Here is a 23282-nt window from a genome sequence, read left to right on the forward strand (position 1 = left end):
CCAATGATGCTACACAAAATAACCTCTGTTTATTACAATTAGTGGTTGAAACGTTTGGACATTCAACTTTATGAACCAATCAATCAAAATTTAGTAAAATCACCAAAGTTGTTTTACCAAAGAATAAGAAAACGTTATTATAAAATAAGACTAGTACAATAAACCGTCAAATGGCCCCTTCCTCCCTTCTAATATGGTAGTCGGTTCGTTCATTCAGTAGTAGGGGAGGGGATAAGGTCAAGGATGTGTATGGTGGGTTTCATTATTTTATCCAGCTAACAGTAAATTTTTCTAAAAGTGCACGAAAATGTGGTGCAACATCCATGTAATAATAGATCATTTACCATAGTGGAACTGTTTTAATGCTAAAAATTGTATCTTCGAAAAAACAGGTTTTAAGCAAGTATGGTGAAATAGGGTTAAATAGGGGGGGGGGGAAGTTCTGACACATTTGCGTAAACCTGGTGTATAGGCTTTATCTTTGGACTGAGAGGATAGGCTATTAGGGATAAAATCATTCTTATATGATAAATTTCCCCCAGATTTAAGCTTTTTTGGATAGGCCTCCAGGTTCCGGAGCTCCAGGCCTCCAGGTGGTCTCTGTACAGGTAAAAATTAAAAATAAGATTTTTTTAAGAGTTAGAGGTTAACTTATAAAACAAAATATGCTTCTTTTTTATTGTTATTCACATATTTGAAGAAAAAACTGAGAAGTTCCTATAAACCGGGTGTGACTCACCGTGAACACACACACAATGCAACTTATCATCTAGTAGGACCTGGTCATTATAGTCTCTCTAAAATGCACAGAATAAGATTAATTGCAGACATAAATTAAAACCCCAGAGATGTCTAAACACTCTGGAATTAATGGCACATGAAATAATATCAAAGATAAAATATAAGCATAGATATATTTTTACAAATAGTTATATTTGGTCTATGAGCACAGTTATCAGAAGAATGGAACTTTGGTCTATGATCATGAGGTTCTTCTGCTAACTGTATATCCTCGCTTGGCACATGTTTGGTCTATGGAAGTCCTGCTCATATACCTAGATAGAAACACATATATTTGGTCTGTTCTCACATTAATATTAAACAGTTTTATTGTTTGGTCTTTTATCACCCGTATAGCGTAGAAACAATCTTTGGTCTTTTACTTCCTGTTAACAGAGAAATCTCTCTTTCTGGCAAACCTCCTGTCATTGACTTTGACACTTCTTTTACGGCTGCCTTGTTCGTACAATCCTTTGAGGTAGTTGTACTGCAGGGTGACACGTTCTAATTGTTTCTCTAGCACTTGGACTCTTCTCATGTAATAATCTTTGTCTTTGCTCAACACTTGTTTTTCTTCTTCACTTTTATTTGCCAATCCTTTCCATTGCCTTGCCGCTGTTTTCTGTTGGCTGATAAGCACGTTCTTGTTGGCTAGTTCTTTTCTGTACTCTGTAACCAGCTGTTCGTTTATCTGGTTATATCTGTCGATGCCAAAAGAATCATCATCCTCGTAGTCAGAAAGTTCAAGCTCGATTTCATTACAGTTTGTGTTTTCAATTTCAACAGTTAGGTCTTCTCTTACATCTGCTCTGTTGAAATCTTCAGCCAGATCCTGTAGATCATCATCATTGGCTTGATGCTCGGGCTCTTGCTGAGCAGCTTCTTCATCTGAAAACGTGATCAAGTCCACCTCTCTCTCTTGAGCACCAGGCACAGCAGCAACAATGACCTCTTCGACAAAAATTACCTCCTCTTCAACCTGTTCATCCACTCTGCCCCAGACTGGCTTGGGATCAGTTCTGTTTATCTCCTGCAGCCATTCTCCATGAGCATGCTCACGCTCCTCCTTGGTGTTCATGGGGAACCTGAGGTACATGTCCCAGCGTTGCCAACCTTCAGGTCTTCTGTGACTCCAGGTCAAGTTATGGCTTCTTGCCCCTTCTGAGGCAGCTGGTCTTCCTGCCAGGCCTCTCAGCTCCAGTTCTTGACGATGGAAAGCATTAAATCTATAGCCTTCAGTCTCAATGAGTGGGGGAGGGATTTTAACTCTGACAAATCTAGACTTCCCTGTGTACGCACGGGGAGCAAAGGTATTATCAAAAGCCACCAGCATGTAGCTTTTTATCTTCTGGCAGCCTTCGTAGCTGGGATGAGTGCCGAATCCAAGGCCACTTTGAAATTCACTAAAACACATGCCTCGGACTCTCAGTGTCTTATCATACTCCGAAATTGTTGTTGTCCCCATCTTGTGTAGGCTCATCGGTGGCATCTTGAGCAGCTCGTTGTACCATCTGGTTTCATCGTGAAATTGGGCTACCTGTGGCCAGATTGGGGAACTGTTCGGCAGAAAAAGAGCTGTGGAGAAACATACTTTGTTCTTTTCTTGTCTTTGAACTTCTGCAACAATTTCATCGAAGTATTTTCTGATCTTTCCTTTCTCCATGGTTCCAGCCCAGCGTTGGAAACAGCAGATTGCTATATTTTTAGCAATTGTTTGATCCCTAACTGCCTCCAGAATTATGTCGGTACATTCTCTTATGTCATAATCCTTCAGGGAAATCCAGCGAATACGTGTGATGTTCGGATCCCAATGGCGCTCGGGCATGGAAAACCATCCAAAAATGATGTCTTGCACGTTGTTAGGCATTTCTTGTTTCAAAAAACTTGTCTGAAAATGAGAATAAACAATCAATAAATAGCCATACTTTGTTCTTTTGCATGTTATGGTTGAAAAAAACTTTGAAAAATTGAGAAGAGAAACAAGATAATTTTTCACTGTGCCGCTGTTAAATAACGGGATACAATCTGTTAAATTGCCAAGATGTTGAAAAAAAAATCCATAGTTTGGTCTTTTACTAATGCGAGAAAAGGACTTCATTTAAAAATAAAAAACATAGCCAGGTTTTCACATAAAAACTTCATCGTATTGGTCAGGTGTGATAAAAAAATTCGGTAAAATAAAAATTAAATGGAGATCCATACTTTGTTCTTTTACTGTAGCCGGCAAAAAAAAATTTATTTTCTTTTAAAAGAGTTATCACTGTTGTTCGTATCGGGAAAAATAAAATGTGGGCTCCGAAAATTTCTGTTCTGGAAAATTCGATTTGGTTTGGCGATTTCGACGAGAATTTGCGCAGGATGCCGCGTAGTATATCTTTGCCGGGATCGCCAATTTTGAGTTTCTAACTTCAGATTTCTTCCGGGATCGCTTATGAAAAACTGAGACATGTTGCCATCTTTTTCTGAAGTTCGGGCCAAAAACTGTAAACATCTGATTTTTGAGAAATTGTTTGTTTTTGTACATATTTACATGATTTTTGTGCTCTTGACTTTAATTTAAAATTAAATCTAAGAGTCTTTGTGGCATTCTTCCATTCTGAATGACATCAATCAAAGCAGCCTTGTTAACTCCACGTTTAGTTAACACGTCGGCCAACATATCCTTGCCAGCTACCCATCGAACTTCCAGGATTCTTCCGTCTTCAATCATGTCCTTCAGGATTGCAATGTCTGCTCTCAGCATGCGTTCTTGGACTTCAGATTCAGAGTAAATGGCAGCTCTAGTTGATTCATTGTCTGTGATAGCTCTAACTTTTAGATCTACCTTTCCATTTGTCATTTCTCTGATTTGTGTCTTCACTCCTAGTGCTGCATCTATTCCAAGTGAGAGTACTTGCGCTTCAGCACCGAGTGTACTGTGGACTTTTCTTTTCAGCTTGTTAGCCTTCCATTCAATCACAGCTGATTTTCCATTCTTGATATTTACCAAGAAAATCACAAATCTGCCACAGCTGTCTGTGTTTTTGTTCAAGTTTCGGAAAGCTGCATCTGAGAACATCCAAATCTGGCAATTGTTCAGATCACCTAAATCTGAAATTCTCACAGACACTTTGTCTTTCTTCATACGCACAGCACATTTTTGTGCTTTGACTAGTTCACTTAGTGGACCACCTTTGAAATTTGTTGAAAGATCTACACAGTCAAAAGCCAAATCAGGACGTGTAGCTCGCACAGTCCAATTCAGAACACCAGTGATCTGTCTCAGCATAGTTAGTTCTTCTTGATTCATGTCTCTCTCTTTATCTTTGACATTCTTTGCATCTACATCAGGGATCTTTGCTGCATCAATGTATTTGTCTTGATTTATGGTTATCCCTGTGCTGTCCTGCTTGAAATGGAAACCAGTATACATGAATTCTGTTGATTCTGATTTTCCAACCTTGAAAATGCTCATTACTTCCACCATAATCTTCTCTATGAATTCCTTGGTGCCTGCATAGAAGAAATCATCGACATGTACACCTACTATACCAATCAGAACATCATCTTTGATCAGGTAAAACAAACCTTTATCAAGAGGGGATTTCTTGAATCCTAGTTCTTTCAGCTTGGCAAGTATTCTCATGTACCATTTACGACTAGCATCCTTCAGACCATATAAACATTTGATCAATTTCCACAGCTTCCCCTTTTGGTTAGCTTCTTTCGGTGGTTCAACAAAGACATCTCGATCCATCTGGCTGCCTTGTAAGAATGCAGATGAGATATCTGTTGTGTGAATTGTCCAGTTATTTGCAGCTGCAAAGGCTGCTAGTAGTCTTATTGAGGCTTTCTGCACAGTTGGACTATCTGTAGGAAAATCTGTGTCTTCTTGAAAACCTCGAGCAGTGAGTCTTGCTCTTACTTCGGTTCCTTTTTCAGTCAGCACCCAGGTAGTTGTTATTTTTTCCTGACCTTTGTCTTCTACTACTTTGTACGTATCAAAAGCAATTAGCTTGTTCAGTTCATCAAACTTTGCTTGTAAGCATTCAGGTGAGTTCCTTTTCTCTTTCGGTACCATGACTGCTAAAATCTCTTCACATATCATTAGGACTGCAGTTTCTTCTTCAGCCTCCATTCTGATCTTTTGCTTGTCTATATCATTGATCTTTAAACTTTTGCCATTGTCTAGCTTGATCACTGTTAAGATCTCATCGTCTTCAATTACTTGTTCAGCCTCGGTTTCATACCTGATGTTTCTATTAGAGACTTCGTCATGAAATACTTCACCGTTGTCCAATTCTATATTAAACCATCCCGCATTTCTTCCTCCAAGCTTACCTCCATGACTGAGAATTTTTCCTTTTTCCCATTTGCCTTTCTCCAGAATTTTAATTCTATCATTTCTCTTCAGCACATTCATTGCATTTTGAAGAGTGCCATCTTCATTAAAACATGGTGTTGGTTTTTGACTTACTTTTCTTCTTTTTCTACCTTTTGAGTTACGCAGTGGAATTTTTGTGTTATTTTGTTCTTGTTGTTCAGTGCTTTTGTCTTCATTGCTCTCTTCAATTGGTTCATTCGCTTCAGTTGATTCTTGTATTTCACCCGGTTCCTTTGTTGTTTCTTGTATTTCAATTGGTTCTTCAATAGCTTCCTCATTTTCTTGGAATTCTGTCATGGTGGTTGTATATGGAATTGTTGTTGATGGTGGTTCTTGCTGATCATTGTTTGTTTCCACAACTTTCTCCAATATGACGTTGTTCGTTCTTGGGCCTTTGTTGGATATTCTACTTCTTGTCTGTTCTTGCTCATTTAGCATCTGGTCAATCTCTCTTTGCTTGCTTCTTGTGAAATGTTCCTTGTCATTTACTTGCTCTTCTTTTTCTGTTTCCTTGTCATCATCGTTCAGAGATTCTATGTTGTTGGTATCTCCGCCCTCTTCTTTCTTTAATATTTCTTTTGCTAATTCGTCTCCTGCTTTTATCAACCTGTTAGCGCTAACTCTGAAGTATATATTACCTACCCTGATAAAAATAACTTTGCTGTCTTGAAAGACAACCTTAGCAGGACCTTTCCATGCATCTTCTCCCTCCTTCTTGAAATACACAATATCTCCATTCTCATATATAGTGTCAGCAATTCTGATCTTTGCTTTTAAGGCTTTTCTTATCCTTTCGCATCTTTCTGCCTTTGTGTATTCCGTTCTTGCTTTGTGTAAAGCATCTAGGGTTTCTAGTAGAGATTTGCTCTTTGTTGGCTCTTCCCAGGCAGGTGGGGGATCATCTAGAATGTTAGGAAGTTTTATCTGTCTACCAAAAACAAGCTGATAAGGAGAAAATCCTCTAACATTTGACATGATGTTGACTGCTGTAATTGACCATGCCAATGCTACCTCTAAACTCATGTTTGGATAGTCTCTCAGAGTAGCTTTTACGATAGAGTCTGTGATTCCATGATTTCTTTCATTGATTGGATTCTGCCACGGGCTATTGGCACCCGTGGTCAGAAGTTGAATGTTCAAAGCACTTGCTACTTCTCTCATCTCTTCATTACAGAATTCAGTGCCATTGTCTGAAAGTATTTTTTCTACTCTACCAAAGATAGGTAGCCATTTCAACAAAAGCGTTTTTACTATTTCTTTCGGTTCTTTGCTTCTTATTACTGAGGCTACTTGAAATCTTGTAAATTGATCAATCATGTACATAATGTAGATACCTTTGTTCATATCCCAGACCTTCAGGTCTAAAGTAAGAATCTGTCCAAAATCATTTGACATTGGGGGTGCTACAGCTGGCCTGTCTGGGGTCCTGCGCCTAAGAAGACAGCCTTCACACTTCTCCATGATATTATCTATCAGTGGAGAAAACTTTTCATTCCATTTTCCAGCTTCTTTTAAAATTGTAACAAAGACTTTCTTGGGTCTATGTCCAAACTGCTTGTGCAGCTTGGACAAAGCCTAGACTTGTTCTTTTTCGTTGTCTATTTCAAGTTCAGCAATGTTGACTGCTTCCAGCATTTCGTTTTCTTGTAATAAATCTACTACGTAATGTCCTGCTGAGGTAGTAGTTAGAACAAGAGGCTTTCCATTGATTGTACCGCTGTCATCTTTCATATTAAGCGATATTCCAAGTCTTTTCATCTCTCCTTTTGAAAGTAGTAATGGGATGTCTGATTTTATGATGTCCAGGGTGATTTCATTGTCACATCCTCCAATTCTTGTTGGTATGGTGTATTTAGCTACAGATTTCAGTTTACCCTGATTTCCAAAGATAAATTGTTTGTTACTTTGTGTAGGTCCTTGCACTTTGGATTTCATGTCTTTGGGTAATGAATTCAGATAAATTCTTAGCCATTTTTGCCCAGCCACACTTGACGTACAACACGTGTCAAGTGCAGCCATATTTAAAGCTTCAGCTGTGAAGTTGCTCATTTCTTCTTTGTTATCCGAGCACAGTACTGTACAGTGTACATTTTCAGTTTCTGCATTTTCTGGTTCTGAATCTGAGCATTCTTTCAGAATTTCTTTTTCTACACCTGCTTCAGTGACAACCATCACACTTTTATATCTTTTCACTTTACCTACCTTCTTTATATTCTCATAGGCATCAGGACACTGTTTAACATAGTGCATGGTAGAATAACAAATATGGCATTTTGTAATCTTGCCATCTGCACCTATGGGATTTTTCGTCCTTGGTTTAATCATTGTGTTTGATCCACCATTGCTGTTATTCTTTTGTCCATAATTTGATCTGTTTTGTGTGTTTTGTCTATAATTGCGATTTTGGCCCCCTTGATATTGTTTAGGTGGCAACCATCCTTTAGATAAGTAAACTTGATCAACGCTATTCTGATTGTCGTCTTCCGCGTTCGAAAATTGTGTAAGGAAGGTATCTTCACTTTTATTTTGTTTTTCATTTAATCTGCTGCATACGTCGCGTAATTTGCTTTTTACGGTTTCGTATCGTTTCCCATCTTTTGTCAAAAATTGAACTATTCCCCTTATTACTGTTTCTTCTGTGGTATCAAGATTTGCGCATTCAAATAGAGTTAAAGCTAGTAGACGATCATTTTGTATTTCTATGCCCAGTTGTTTTGATTTTTCATGCAGGTTGTCGAACTCGATGATGAATTGGTGGATATTTTGTCCACTCTTTCTTTTTATTTGTGACATTTGACGTTTTACTTCAAATATTTCTTTTTCTTCATCAACATAAAAACGAGTTCTTAGGAATTTCAAAACTAGTTCCACTCCATTTTCGTTGTTTATAAGTGTATGTGGGGGACAGGCTTTAAATAAATCTTCCTTTAGCGAATTACCATATTTATCTGAGTGTCTAGGAAGGTCATTGGCTAATACATAACCTTGCTTGTAGCGCGGCAAATCAGTAGTTTGCTGCCAAGCTAAAACGCAGGCTTCCCAAGTAGAGAATTCACGGAATTCATGAATAAGAGGGATCGATACTGTATTTCTTCCTTCCCCTCTATAATAATCTTGCTGTCTGTCATCAAAATATCTGCGCCCTTGTCTCGGATCATCTTCAAATATATATTGTCTCTGTCTGGGAATATCCTCAAAGATACTTAGCCTTTGTCTTTGTCTGTCGGTATCGTTGTTTGTTCTTGGCCTAGCCCCGCCATAGAAATCACCATTCTTTGGTCTATTATATTCGCTATTTATATTGTTGTCATCCCTGCTGTTCATGCCCCCAAAATATCCATTATTTGGTCTTTGATATGCGCTACTTGTAAAGTTGCCATCCCTGTTGTTAGGGAGGTTGTAATAATCGTTGTTGTACGGTCCATTATTCGATCTATTATAATATTGTCCGCTATTTCTGAAGTTGTCATCCCTGTTGTTGGGGAATCTATCCATATTTGGTCTATTATTATCGCGTTCGTTGGGGAATCTATCCATATTTGGTCTATTATTATCGCGTTCGTTGAGGAATCTATCCATATTTGGTCTATTATTATCGCGTTCGTTGGGGAATCTATCCATATTTGGTCTATTATTATCGCTATCGTTGGGAAAATTGTTGTTGTTGTTGCTATTATTGATATTATCATCCCTGTAATAAAGTAAAACATTTTCTTGTCCGCCTCTGTTACCATAATTTGGTCTTTTATTAAAAAAATCGTTGAATGGTCCGCCTGACCCGCTATCGTTTATACTTTTATTCGCATCCGAATTAGCTCCATTGAGCACGCCACTGGATCTACCAAGATCTCCAAGATCTCTTCCAAGCATACCATTATTTGGTCTTTTATCGTGAACACCGTTACCATCACCATTAGATGTACTTACATGATTTGGTCTTTTATTAGTCGCATCGCTATTACCCTCGTCATTAGGTCCATCTACATGATTTGGTCTATTATTTGGGACTTGTCTGCCGTCCCCGCCTCCTACTGCCCCGCCTGCAGCAAGGTCATCTAAAACATTCGGCTCCTCTCTCCGATTGGCCTCCTCGCCACTATCTCCCATTTTTATCCCCGGGGTTTTTGTCTCTCACACCAGCTTTGGTCTTTTGTTAACGTCAGTTGTTATGACACAGTTTCTTTTATTGTGTACCTTTACAGAGAGTAACAAGACCTAGCTAGATTTTAGTTACATTGAGTCGTAGATCTTTTCAATTGCACAAGAACTCTGGTACCATTGAGAAGTTCCTATAAACCGGGTGTGACTCACCGTGAACACACACACAATGCAACTTATCATCTAGTAGGACCTGGTCATTATAGCCTCTCTAAAATGCACAGAATAAGATTAATTGCAGACATAAATTAAAACCCCAGAGATGGCTAAACACTCTGGAATTAATGGCACATGAAATAATATCAAAGATAAAATATAAGCATAGATATATTTTTACAAATAGTTATATTTGGTCTATGAGCACAGTTATCAGAAGAATGGAACTTTGGTCTATGATCATGAGGTTCTTCTGCTAACTGTATATCCTCGCTTGGCACATGTTTGGTCTATGGAAGTCCTGCTCATATACCTAGATAGAAACACATATATTTGGTCTGTTCTCACAAAAACATACATATTTTGTCTCATAAGCTGACATCTAACTCTTAAAAAAAAAATTTTCTTTTCATTTTTACCTGTAGAGAGACCACCTGGAGGCCTGGAGCTCCGGAACCTGGAGGCCTATCCAAAAAATCTTAAATCTGGGGGAAATTCATCATATAAGAATGATTTTATCCCTAATAACCTATCCTCTCAGTCTAAAGATGAAGCCAATACACCAGGTTTACGCAAATGTGTCAGAACTTCCCCCCCCCCCTTAATTCGCTTGTTGGTTATAGCTAGCTGATACCTCACTATGTCCGTGATCCATTATTTATATGCTTCGCTACTTATGGATGTTGTCATCCTTGCTTTTATGTGACTACTTAATTTTGTCAAAATTATCAGGTTATTATTTCCAACAATGTACCAATCATTTATTTACCCATCAGTTAAAAATGTTGTTAAGCTGTTCTGTTTTAAGGTATTTGGTCATTCTGGTCCAGCGGCCGCGCCTGTCTCCCGCAACTATCCAGAAATGCGGGAACGGCTGCGAACTTTGCTGAACAAGAAAAAGCGCAGCAACAAAAACGGCCTAAACGCTGCTCAGGCCAGCAAAAATCAAGCAGCAGCTGCCGCTGCTCAAACTGATAATTGTAGCCAGGCAGTTTCTGCTGCAGCCAAACAGCCGCAACAACCAGCGGCTGCAGCTGTCAACAATGCCAAAGTTGTTGCACAGAATCCAACCGCACAGCAGCCTGTTCAAATATCAAATGTTCAGCGTAAGGTAAGAATGATATCCTCAGACAAAACAAGGATGGCAACATCAGTAAGTAGCGAAACTAATAAGTCTAAAATTATTTTGAAAATTTTGCATAATTGACAAACAGATCAGAATCTTCACATCAGAATATAGTTAACTTTAACGACAGCCGAGATAAATGCATTTATTCTAACGACATTTAAAGAAATTTGATGTCACGCAGAGCCATGCAGATGAATCAACTGACCATCCTATTTAATAAAGTAGTAGGGTTTTTATTGTCTGAAGCTTGAGCTCTCAATAACTACTGCACCGATTGGGTACGAATTTGGAGTCCCTAGATGCTAGTGTGAGTTATAAAGTAGATGCCCGTTGTTGTTGTTTTGGCTGCTCATAGTCAGTTTCCGGTCCGGGTAGTCATCAGTGGGGTGAGGGGGGGGGGGCGTGGGCTTATGGTGGGGGCTCTGGAGGGGGGCGTTGGAGGGGAGGAAGGCTGGTGAAACTTGGATGGGAGGAGAGGAAGGCAGCTACATGGGTGGGATTTTGCCAGAGGTCCATAGGAGTAAGATTTGTAGGATTATTTGGGCATGAAAAGAGGTGCTGGACTGTTTCTGGGGTAGGATTAACAGGACAGGATGGGCAGTTGGGGGTAAGAGAAGCGTTGATGGAATGGAGGTAGCTTTGGAGTTTAGGACAATAGTTGGATCTTAATTGGGAGAGGATGGTTCTGTAGTGCCTGGGGAGTTGGATTTCGGAGGGGTTGATGTCAGGGGGAGCTTGATTAAGGACAGGATTAGGGGGGTAAGAATTTATGGCTTGGGTGACAGCTGAGGTGTGGAGTCTGGAGATTGTGGATTTGTAGTTTGTGGGAAGGAGGGTGTTGTCGGGGGAAAGAAAAGGTTGGAGAGTAGGAAGGAACATGGATTGAAGGGTGGATTTTTTGGATCTAGGGCCAGGGGGGGTTGTGACGTTGTGGAAGGATGGGTGGGAGGGGCGGAGGGAGGAGGCCAGGTATTGGGAACAAAGAAGGGAAAGGTGGTTCCGTACTGGTAGGATTTTGGTTTCTTGGTGGAGGTGGCTGATGGGAGATTTTTTAGTGGAACCAGTACAGATGCGGAGGGCTTGGTTTTGGAGGACTTGGAGTTTGTCAATGTTGTTTTTGGAGGTGTTAGGGAACCAAACAGGACAGGCATAGGTGGTGATGGGGCGGAGGAGGGTGTTGTAGGTGGTGAGGAGAGTCTCCTTCTGGTGGCCCCATTTGGTGCCAGCCAGACATTTGAGGATTCTAAGGCGGGAGGAAATATTTGAGGAAATGGTGGAGACATGGGAACTGAAATTGAAAAAGGTGTCAAAGGTAACTCCAAGGATTTTAGGGGTTTTCTCAAGGGGAAGGGTGGAGCCGTTGATTTGGACTTGAGGATGGAGGTTGGATTGGTGCTTGCGGTCAGAAGTGAAGAGGGTGACAGTGGATTTGTTGGGAGCTATGGAGAGGCCGTTGGTGGAGGCCCAGTCAGCGATTGAGGAGAGGTGGGAGTTGATGGATTCAACTGACTGGGGGATGTTAGGGGAGGAGTGGAAGGAGTTAAGGTCGTCGGCATAGGAGGAGGTGTGGGCAGGGGGAATGTGGGGGGCATCTGCTATGTAGAAGTTGAAGAGGACTGGGGAGATAACAGAACCTTGGGGGACGCCAGTGTGGACAATTTTAGGAGAGGCATTGGTGTTTTGATAGGAACAGAAAGCCATCCTGCCACGCAAGTAGCAGGATAGCCATCTAATGATGTTGGGATGAAGGTTGGAGGAGGAGATTTTTTGGAGAAGGAGGTGGATGGGAATGCAGTCAAATGCTTTGGAAAGGTCGATGGAGGCAACAGTTGTGCGGCTGGGGGGGAGGTTTTGATTGAAGCCATTGGCAATGGTGGTGGAAAGGTTGAGGAGGGAGGAGGTGGTGGAGTGGAGGGGTTTAAAGCCGTGTTGTGAGGGGTGGGTGGAGAGGGATTGTTTAAGGTAGGGGAGGAGTAGGTGTTCAAGGACTTTTGCTGCAGGACAGAGGAGGGAGATTGGGCGGTAGGAGGTGGAAAGGTCAGGGGGTTTACCAGGTTTGAGGAGGGCAATGATTTTGGATAGTTTCCAAATGGCAGGGATGTTGGCAGCGGAGATGGAGAGGTTGAAAAGTTTAGTGAGGTAGGAGATGCCATTTGGACCAAGGTGTTTAAGGTGAAGGATGTTAAGGTTGTCGGGGCCAAGTGCAGAGGAATTGGAGGAATTTTTAATTGCTTCAAGGACAAGGGCAGGGGTAAAAGGTTGGAAGTTTCTGTTGAGGTGGTTGCGGCGGCGGATTTTACGGATAATTTTTCTGGAGAAAGGGTTGGAAGTATGACGGGAGACAGAGGTGAATTGACTGGTGAAGGATTCGGCAATGTGGAGGTGGGAGGTGTGGACTTTGTTGTTGTTGAAGGAAATGGGTTGGTTGGAGGGAGGGGAGTTGTTTTTGCCGGAAAGGGACTTGAGGAGGGACCAGAATTTGGAAGGATTTGTTCTATGGTCGGATTTGGAAAGGGTTTCTTGCCATTTTTTGTTGGAATGTTGGTTTACTATTGAGGAGATTTGGTCATTAAGGATTTGAATTTGAGGATCATGGGGGTTGGTTTCTCTTAAGGAGTCTCTTTGCTGGATAAGGGGTTTAGCAGACTGAGGGAGGGTAGGGTTGGAATTTTTGATGAAGCCAGCAGGAACAGTGTGTTTGGAGGCAGTTTGGAGGATTTGGCGGAAAGTGGCTTCACCTTGGGAGCAGGAGGAAGGGTCAGGAAGGTCTTCAAAAAGGGTTTCAGTTTCTAGGGTAAAGGTGTCCCAGTCTGCTTTATGGAAGTTATGGAAGATGCCCGTTGATGAGCACAATTCAGCAATTTATGACGTAGCATTGATTAAAAATTAAATGATTCAAGCCCTCTTTAGTCTTTATTATAGGCTCCAGTAGTAGGAACCATAACTCAGATAAGTCCTGCCACCAGCCAACAATATCAACAACCCTGTATGACAGGTAGGAAAAAACGTTGCTTTCCTTAGAAGCGCCTATCGAGCACTGAACACCACGCATTCCCATTATTATGCCTTTTTGAAAAGAAAGGTATCTAGTATTGACTTCTTCCACACATTCAAAAAAATTTCAATGCTTTCTATGGCATAGGCAATAATAGGGCTAGAAGAATGGTTCTTTTTTGGTTAGTTTTATTAATATTTAGGTGATTTTATTGTGTAATATATTTTGTATATGTATATGGTTTTATTTCAAAACGGTATCATTTTTCATGAAAACTATTCTTGTTTTTAAAATAATTACAAAATAAGAGGGAGTGGAAATTTTTGTACTATGCCTAATCCCTGCGGGTGGCCCTAACCTGACATAAACTAATAACAAACAAACGAAAACAACCCCTCCCCCCTTTCTAAGTATTGTCTGTCGGTTAGAGAGACATTGCCTTGGCCCAAAACAGGCGAAACATACAAAGCAAAATTAGGACCTAAAGACAAAGATAGTGAAATCAAAGGGATGTTTGTCTGTATGATGTTGGCTAAATAATCATAAACATTTACCAACACAAAACCTTGTGTATCACTATCAATACAGGAAGGGAGTGGACATTAGACAGTTAATTACACTAGTACCCAAAGTTTTATAACAACTTTTTAAATTTTGTGTACACTTATGGATTTTTATGGTTGTTTCCAAACCTGTAGAGTCAAAACTTTTCAACCAATGATTTAATCTACAGAAAGGATAATTTTGCTAATCATGATTGGGGAAAATATATATTTGTTTCAGTTCTCAAGAATAATGGTGCGACCCCACAACCAGTTGAGGTTCAGAAACCAGCGGATAGCATTGCCAAAAAGGAAAGACTTGCTGTATATATTTGTCTTTTTTATTAGATTTTTTTTTTTTAATATTGGTGCTTTACCATGTAAACCCTTGGCGAGTAACCCCCCCCCCCCCAAAAAAAAAAAAATATAAAAAAATATTTTAAGAATAAATTGAAAATAGTGGGGGGGGGGGTAAATTTTCTTCATACATGAAAGGAAAGGCTCCATATAATAGCGAAGCTATTCTATAATTCACTATGTCTTTCTGTTCGTCATTCAGTAACGGTATGGGAAAGACACGATTGCTGGAGATTGCTTTATTCTACTTTTTAGTCTGTTTTTTGTTGAGGTTGCGTGATTTCTCTTTCTTTTTATTTCTTTTTTTACCACTGAACTGAATATTTGCTGTAAAAATTACATTGTCTGTGTCGTCTGTCAATCCAGGATTTTTTGCAGAGAGAGTGGACAATGTGCTGTTCTTATTTCTTATTCGTTGGCTTAAAATTTTTTTGGGACTAGTGAATTTTATTCGGTTTGATCATTAAGTTGAGTGTTAACACGTTTCAACCACTAATTTTTAATCTACAGAAGGGGTAATTTTGTGTATCATCATTTGGGATGTTTAATTATCGGCCATTGTCTTATCCCTTTAGATCCCTAATTTTTTGTGTTTCTTTACTTTAAGATTTATACTAAGTCTTAATCATCAGGACGTTGACGAGATCTTAGACTTCATTGAGGGTAAAACCACGGCGACAACAGCCAACGAGAAAAAGAAGCTGAAAAAAGAGCGACAAAAACAGCAGAAACTTGAAGAACTGCGGATAAAGCAGGAGGAGGAACGGCAGCGAAAGTTGGCGGAAGAAGCGGCCCGCAAAAAGCGGCAGGAAGATGAGCGCCTAGCCCGCGAGGCGGCTGAGAAAGCCGCCAAAAAGTCTAAGAAAAAGGCGGCTCAGAAGGCAAAGAAACTGGTGGCTCAAGGGATAACACCCCCGGAGGAAAATTCGTCCAATGAAATGGATTTGGAGGCTCTTCACTTCAAGCATATCCAGGTATACCTGTCCTACAGTTACACAGGGGGGGGGGGGTAATGCAATTATCTCGTAATCAGTGCACAAATGGCACTTATAATCCTAATTTCGATATGAAACTTGGCATGTGTATAATTGGTGGTCTATTTTCCATAAATCCAACAAAAGTTTAAAAATAACGGCTGGCGGCGAAATTCGGATTCCGAGTGCCATTTCTGCATTGATTACGAGATGGTTGCCTGAAAACTCCCCTTTTACTAATAGAAAGTTTCGCGTTTTGTTTATCAAGAAAACAAATTTTGAGACGCGAAACAATGGGTGAAATATGATTTTCTCGCTCGCTATTTTCATTGAAGATTCCCATGCGGCTCTAGTCTATATTTTGCTTTGTCCCTTGTCTGTCATTCTGTCAAAGACAAAATTAAATATTTTTACTTAGGCTATGTGATTTTCTCAGATTATTTTGGACATTCTTTTATTTTATTTATTCTAAATGACATCTGTCCTATAACTGACTTTTCATTGGTCCATCATTAGAGTAAAACACTAGAGGGAGAAAGGGTTGAATTATAACTGTATCTCCCCATCGCAAACCCCTTGTGCAACCTTTTTATTGGGTCATTGAAAATCGACTAATTTTGTCGCTTATATCAACTTAGCCAAGTAGCAGAAAATAATTTAGAAACAGACTAAAGAGGTCTTTGAAAAAGGAATGGAGGTAGTTGTCTATATATTATATACATTTATACTATAGATCTGTTGGTCCATCTGTGTTTTTTTATGCTTTGCTAGGTACCTACTTTTAGATATTGTAATAAAAAAATAAGAGAAAAAATCTTTAAATTGTAAACTGAAATCCTTTTTTCTGTAGCTCAAAACCATTTGATTTACTTAGAATATTAAATGCTTTTAGGAACAAAAAGAGCTGTTGGAAAAGCAGAAACAAGAGCTTATCAAACAACAACAAATGCTCGACCTTCAGCTCAAATCTTTTCCCTCCAAAATCGGCACTTCTTCATTCTCATTGGCTGCGGGTGCCAGCATCTCATTGGCTACACCAAATACCGCCTCCTCATTGGCTCCTTCAACTGCTACGAGCGCTCCTAGCGGTAAAAATGCTAAGAAGAATGCCAAGAAATCTGCTAAAGCTGCTGCTAATAACCCTCAAGGTAATTAAGCTTTTCAATTTTAAGCTATGCTACCAAACTTTGGGTACTGTTAAGTAATGGATTTTAATTGTTTAGTTTCAAATTAGTACTTGGTGTACAAACTTTTCAACTCGTTTGAACTAAGGAAAGTCTCATTTTGATTTTCATTGGAGCTGTATATCAATTTATCATCCTTTGTCTTATCCCTGAATCCCTTTTGTAACAATAATAATTTGTTCTTTATGTAATATAGGACCCCGACCTGGGGAAAGAGTTGCTCAACAAAATCAAGTTACAATTACTAGTCAAGGTACAGTAGTTTCAAATATTTTATTTGGTAGCTTTGCTTTTTTATATTTAGAGTATGTTCAAGTCCATACATTGAACATGTACATTTGTTCTTTTGACCAGAAGAGGAGGGGATATTGGACTTGAAATTGTCCTGAACCTCCAAAAAACCTCCAAAAAACTCATTCTGCTATTTGTTGGAGTATAAGCTCTAAGGATTTATATTGAATATTGATTGGGTATAAATCAAAAGTGTTCTAACTTCTTCGCCAATCTTTTAATCTATATAGAGGGTAATTTTGTTTATGATAGCTGGGGACCAAATCATTGCTGTTAAAAGATTTCAAGCTTTAATTTCTTAAATTAAATCAGCTTTTCAACAAAGATACAAAACTATTTTATGCTTATACTTTATTGCTGTAGGAATCCTTGTGATTAGTTATTAATCGATAGAATACCTATTTCTTATACGGTTAAGTTTACAAACAAAGTTGTCATAAATGGATGGACAAACTTTAGAAAAGCATTACGTTTTTAATACAACTTAGCTTTTTATGTGGTAAAATAGAATATATGATACTTTTTTGCAGGTTATTACAACCCTCAAGCGCAATTTCCATCTGCCAACTCTGCTTTCTACCAGCCGCAGTATAACGGAGCCAACAGTGTGACTGTACAGCCAATGTTTCCAGGCGGTTATGGACAGGTAAAATTATTTACAGTATGGCTAAGAAACCAATTTATATCCGCTGGACTAGAACCAGTTCTAAGCCATACTAAGCTATCTTGGTACATAGATAACTAGTTTTAATCTTTTAATCGTACATTTTTATATCCACGGAAAGCTGTTTTTAATACTGAGTGATAAATTACTATTTTAGGATTAAACTCACCTTTTTTCGTAAAATTATGTTCATTTATGTCTTAACAATAATAACCTTGGGGGAAAAGTAACAATAAACTGTTATGCAGTAATATGCATAGAAGTTTATGTTATGTGAAACCGACATTTATTATAATAGTAAACAATACTTGTATATTTTTAGTTGAAAGGGTAGTTTATTTGATAAAAAGATAGTTGTTTCTGTCATCTAAGTTTTCCCCTCTAAACAACTGAAAAATTTAATTCTGTAAATGTTTTTACAGGGTGGAATGCCATATTCTGGGGGCTACCCACCCCAACCCAATTCCCACCTCATGCAGCCCCACTTCTCCAACTACCCAGCCGCCGCCAGCGGCCTAATGCCGGGTCCCGCCATTCCCAGCTACGGAGGCCCGAGCTCATTTATGGGCCGCGGCGGAAGCAACTATCCCGCCGCCGCAGCGGAACCGCCAAAGCCGGCTTCGGCAGCTGCATCAGCAGCCGCGCCAAAGTCTGACCAGCCCATGGTGACCATCAAAAGGGTGATGCGGCCGGACACGAACGAGCCGACGGTAACCATATCTGTGAAAAAGGAGGAGGCTAACCAGCCCAGCGGCGGGGCGCACGAGCGAGAGAAGGTTCTGTTCACCCTTATTAATGGCCAGGTAACTGATATTTGATTTTCATTGTAGCACATCTACTCTTTTTATAGACTTCAACAGCCATCTGACCTAAATTTTTAAAATTACTAGAACTTTGGACAAAGCTTAAAAAGTATATAACTAAGTATTACGTACGTACTTATTCTCTAAAAGTATTTAACTAAAAAAATTATAAAACTGCTATCATTTTACTACATGATGTTAACTTCTTTTGACATATAGCTCATAAATCAAACCTATTATAGTTAATATCTTATATCCGTATACATAATAACATTGTAATCAACATAACAAAAACATAAACATATATATTACAGGTGATGAAGACTGGTCACGCGCCTGACAACTTGATTCCCAGTGCAAAACCTCTGTCAAAAGAACTTGCACGTCAATTCTTACCTGATGATTTACAGGGATGTCTTCAAATTTTTAAGGGTTCTTTCACCAAAAATACCCTGTTGAGCATTGGCCCCTTTCATTTCGTTTGTTTGTTGATTACGTTAAGTCAGGTTTGGTTAGGTTATGTTTTTTTAGGTACTAGTAGCTCCGTAGAGTTAGGACACCGCAGGTATAGGCCCCACAAGGTTAGGGCCCTCTGCAGGGGGTCAGACATAGGAAAGGTAGATGTACACTCGCCAAAAAAAAATTTAACTTTCCCTGGACATATAGGAACCTTTACTGTAAGGAAAAACCATAATCTTTCAGCTGTTAGTGAAATCTTAAGCCACAGACAGACATTTCCTTACTTTTATACAAGAATATGTATAAAATGACCAAAAGGTTTAACGAATTATGCTTCTATGAGTAAACAAACCATTGAATTAAAATCTTGTCATTAAGAGAACTTAAGTAACACACAAAAAGAATTTTATCATTTGTCAAAAAAAGTTTGATTTATTGTACGCAACAGGAGGCCACCTTAACCAAAAAGCAGCGTAAAAAGCAGAAAAAGAAAGACGGTGAAACTGTTGTTGGTGATATTTCTGGTATGGCTCCAGTTTCAGCAGAATCTCTTCTTTCATCCAACCTTCAAAGGTATGTCTTATTCTCATGGATGTGGTTCATGGCGAAAAACGGAATATGTATCAATCACATAACATCAGGTATCGGCAGCTGCACGTCAGCCGCCTGTAAGCCCCAAGGAAATCAACCTTTTACAATTTTAAAAATCAGCTGAAAGTTTAAACCTGACCCAAATATGACAATCACTCTTTGAAAAAAAATTAAGGCATCCAAACGGGTTTTAATCTTAGTCACGGCTGCCGAATCCTGGTTAACATCTTTATACTTTTATTGTGTACACATTCCCACCCAAATGAAACATTGAATGAACCTTGACAGGTGGATGGTCTTACGTAGGTCACAACTCAAGTAACCTAAAGAACCGTCTCATATACTAAGAGTGTTTTAAAGAACACTTAATGGTAAAATATTTATTCAATAAAATTAACCCTTTGTCATTTTTGCCTTATTATGTGACTTGTGAAAATCGTACAATACATATTTTATCAAAGTTTTTTTTAATTTAAGAAATAACACTGTACCTATATGCTTTTTCATTACGTTTCCTATCTGGTTTACCTATATCCAGTGGTAAAAAAATAGTTTTACAACTATAATGGATAAATAATGAAAGTATTTTCTAAGTTTTCCAAAACATATAATTTTAAAATTATCCAACTGCTTATTTGCAGGTTGAACCTTGCTGGTAGCCAGGGACCTGCAGGATCATTCAACTTCAAATCTGGCCAGCTGCCACGTCAGTCATTGCCAGGCGGCGGCGGTACCAGTTCAGCTGGCAATGGCGTCAACAACCGAGTCCCACTGACGGATGATGGTCGGGTAGACCTGCAACGTCTTTCTCTGCCACAAGGTAAATTGTTCGGTTGTTTCGCTATTTTTTTGCGTCAAACTTTCCCCTAAAATGCCTATCGAACAGGAACCAACCCCTACCCCTTATTTTAAAAATAAGTTTAATTTCAACTTTTAATTATAGATTAGTATTTTCGCAGGGTCGATTTTCGTTAGAATGGTTGGGGTTCTCTCTCCCTAAATAGTTATGAACCTTCCCTTGATCTATAAGAAGCATTTCTGTACAGGAGAACTATATCGGTTTAATGTTTAGTGAGATTGTGTGCTTCATGCATTGCATAGTCAGATAAACATCTTGTTTCTTTTATATGAGGATTAATAATCCTCGCAACTGATAATTATTGTCAGCCTTGTTTTAATCTGTATAGGTATCTCCATATCGAAGATTACCGGACCCGTGCCAGAGCGAAAGTATTTCCCCTCTAAGCCAGCCCCGGAGGGGGACCTGAACTCGAAACTTTGGCCCCACCAACAGCCAGGTTTCAAACATGCTACGCCAGGTTGGTATCCAGGAAAGGGGAAAATTGATCTGAAAAATAATTTGTAGAAAATCTTTTAAATACCTTATTCAATATTTTTAGAAATAAAGAATTTCTACTTATTATTTTTCATTCAGTTTTTATCTGATCCTAGGTATCTTGCTGTCTTACTGGTTTTCTTTTCTTTTATTAGTGTTTTATCCAGATTATTATATCCAGATCTAGAAAATAAAGATTATTTAGTAATAATATTTAGTAATTTTGTAAGGAAGAGATATTTGACTGTAATTTAAACTGTTCCCCAAAGTTTCATAAACATTTTCTCTTATTCGTATAACTTTAAGGACTTATCTGAAGTCCTTAAAGTTGTTGGGCCAAAAAATAAGATAACGTTATTATAAAACTTTGGGAACTAGTGTAATAAACAGCCAATTGTCTCCTCTCTCTCTCTCCCTCGCGTGGACCCCATGTATGCCAATGACCCGAATAAACAGCCCATGGCCCCATATACACAATGTTTATTTTATTGTTCTATTTTCTAGGTTATGTAGCGCCACCACCTGCAGCTGAGTCTGGTGTGGATCCCATGTATGCCAATGACCCGAATGTGATTGTAGTCGACACGAATTGCCTGCCAACAAGGTAATAACTAAGGTTTTGTCCGGATATCCGGCCATTTTCAACATCCGGTCGGATGCGGGATATTGAAACTATCCGGATGTCCGGCTGATTTCTAATGCCGGATATCTGGTTATCCGTCCGGATATCTAGTAAATTGCCGGGTATCGGGCCATTTTCAATATCCGGCCAAAAAAGTATTCACCACAACCCTAGTAATAAATGGTTCTCATGTGGAATTTATTTACCACACAACAAGGATGTTAACTTGTTATGGGTTGATTACTCCTAACCCAAGCTTTGGAACCTAAAAATGAAAACTTTTTAAAATGTTATTGCCTCACGCAATGACTCAAAGTCTTATGTTTTTACACCCTTATGTATGTTTTCATCCCTCCCTCACCCCAGCAAAAGTGTCTTATAGTTTTTTTCTGTATTTGGATAGACTGTGGACCTCTAAAAGTTTGTCTGTGTTTACACAACACATAGTGATGAAGACTAATCTTGTTCTATTGGTAGATTTGTATAATTGTTAGTGAAGAAATATCAATCTGACTTTTCAAGCGTAATTTTTTTTATAGAGCGGAGGAAGAACAAGAGAAATCCAAGCAGCGTAACAACAAAAACAAGCAAAAAAGCACAAGTCCCGAACTTGTTGCCTCCAAACCAACTGCGGCAGCGCCCGGCGGTCTGCCGCTGGGCGGCGTTGAGTATACACCCGGCAAACCGCTGCCGCCAGCTATGGCTGCAGGCGGCAGCGGTCAGGTTCTGATCAAGTCTGTGAACGGAAAGGTTGTAATAACACCAGTTCCCGATCCGATTCCGCCGCCAATGGCAGCTGCCGTCAGTCAGCCGCCACCTGCGGCTGCCGCGGCAAAAACAACTGTGATGAACGGAAGTGGTGATATGACGGCGGTGGCCAATGGTATCAAAAGCAAGGTATATTTATTTATTATCAAAATTTACTTATTTTATCTGCTGCTTTACTAGCATTTAGGGGCTCTTTATTAAAGGAGTAGGGAAGGGTATAAAACTATCCAAAAACTAATATTTAAAAAAGTAGCCTAAAACCATCACGGGACCTACATGAAGCCTCCCTAAATCTGAGAACTCTACCTATGGATTCAATAGTTATTTAAATCTTAAGCTACAGACTAAAAACTTATTTCTTATATAATAGGATTATCCTATTATATACAGTATGTGATCTGTAGCTTAAGATCTCACTAACCACTAAACCGATTGGGTTCTCCATTTGATAGAAGTTTCACATAGGTCCCAGGGTGGTTTTAGGCATTATCAGATTTCTTTAGGCTGGTTTTAGGCTACTTTTCTGCTCTTTTCTACCCCTTTAAATACAGAGCTCATAAAGCCTAGGGGCGTAACCGGTAGCATATATGTAAAATATTACAATTTTTCATTCTTCGTTAGGACCTTGTTAACCATTGAACTGAAAGGGGAAGCTTAACATAGGTTCTGGGATAAGCTTAGACCAAAAATTAATTAATGTATTGTTATGAGATCCTCTATTGGAATAAAATTAATTTTCTAATTTAACATTGATTCAGGTTATTGTGAATGGGGGAGGAAACGAAGGGGTGACCACCACAGATGGAGCGGGGGGAGAAACTACCAAAAAGAAAAAGGGAAAGAAGAAAAAGAATACGGATGAAAATCTTCATGATATCAGTAAGTACATCTTTAGAAGCAAAACTTTTCTACAACTAGGTTCTGTCAGTCCAAAAGGGACATTTCTTACTTAAATTTAGGCTCGTTAAAATTGTCTTATCCATGTCAAACCTTGCGTGGTGATTCCTGAAGTACATTTTAAGAAGCGTTAAAAAACGTTCTGACGTCCATTTTGAACATGTTGATTTTTTCCATGTTTTTAAAACAAAGGTTATTTAGCTAAATTTCTCT

General features: G+C 39.2%; 1 protein-coding gene across 2 annotated transcripts in view; it reads left to right on the forward strand.

Moving 5' to 3' along the window:
• Window positions 1–23282, forward strand: part of LOC145305277 (uncharacterized) — a 41777-nt gene that overhangs the window by 16229 nt on the left and 2266 nt on the right. The window contains exons 20-34 of one of the 2 annotated variants that reach the window (XM_080146885.1): window positions 10266–10568; window positions 13509–13581; window positions 14365–14433; window positions 15111–15454; window positions 16347–16602; window positions 16835–16891; window positions 17460–17575; window positions 18016–18396; window positions 18711–18802; window positions 19300–19428; window positions 20088–20266; window positions 20634–20765; window positions 21287–21386; window positions 21944–22301; window positions 22931–23051. In XM_080146885.1, the coding sequence (XP_080003011.1) occupies window positions 10266–10568; window positions 13509–13581; window positions 14365–14433; window positions 15111–15454; window positions 16347–16602; window positions 16835–16891; window positions 17460–17575; window positions 18016–18396; window positions 18711–18802; window positions 19300–19428; window positions 20088–20266; window positions 20634–20765; window positions 21287–21386; window positions 21944–22301; window positions 22931–23051 (2710 nt within the window). The remainder of the gene's footprint in view (window positions 1–10265; window positions 10569–13508; window positions 13582–14364; window positions 14434–15110; window positions 15455–16346; window positions 16603–16834; window positions 16892–17459; window positions 17576–18015; window positions 18397–18710; window positions 18803–19299; window positions 19429–20087; window positions 20267–20633; window positions 20766–21286; window positions 21387–21943; window positions 22302–22930; window positions 23052–23282) is intronic. The other variant, XM_080146886.1, reaches the window with a different exon arrangement.

The sequence above is a fragment of the Acartia tonsa genome, chromosome 14 (assembly GCF_053477335.1).
Source record: "Acartia tonsa isolate MP-2025a chromosome 14, ASM5347733v1, whole genome shotgun sequence".
NCBI classification, from domain to species: domain Eukaryota; kingdom Metazoa; phylum Arthropoda; class Copepoda; order Calanoida; family Acartiidae; genus Acartia; species Acartia tonsa.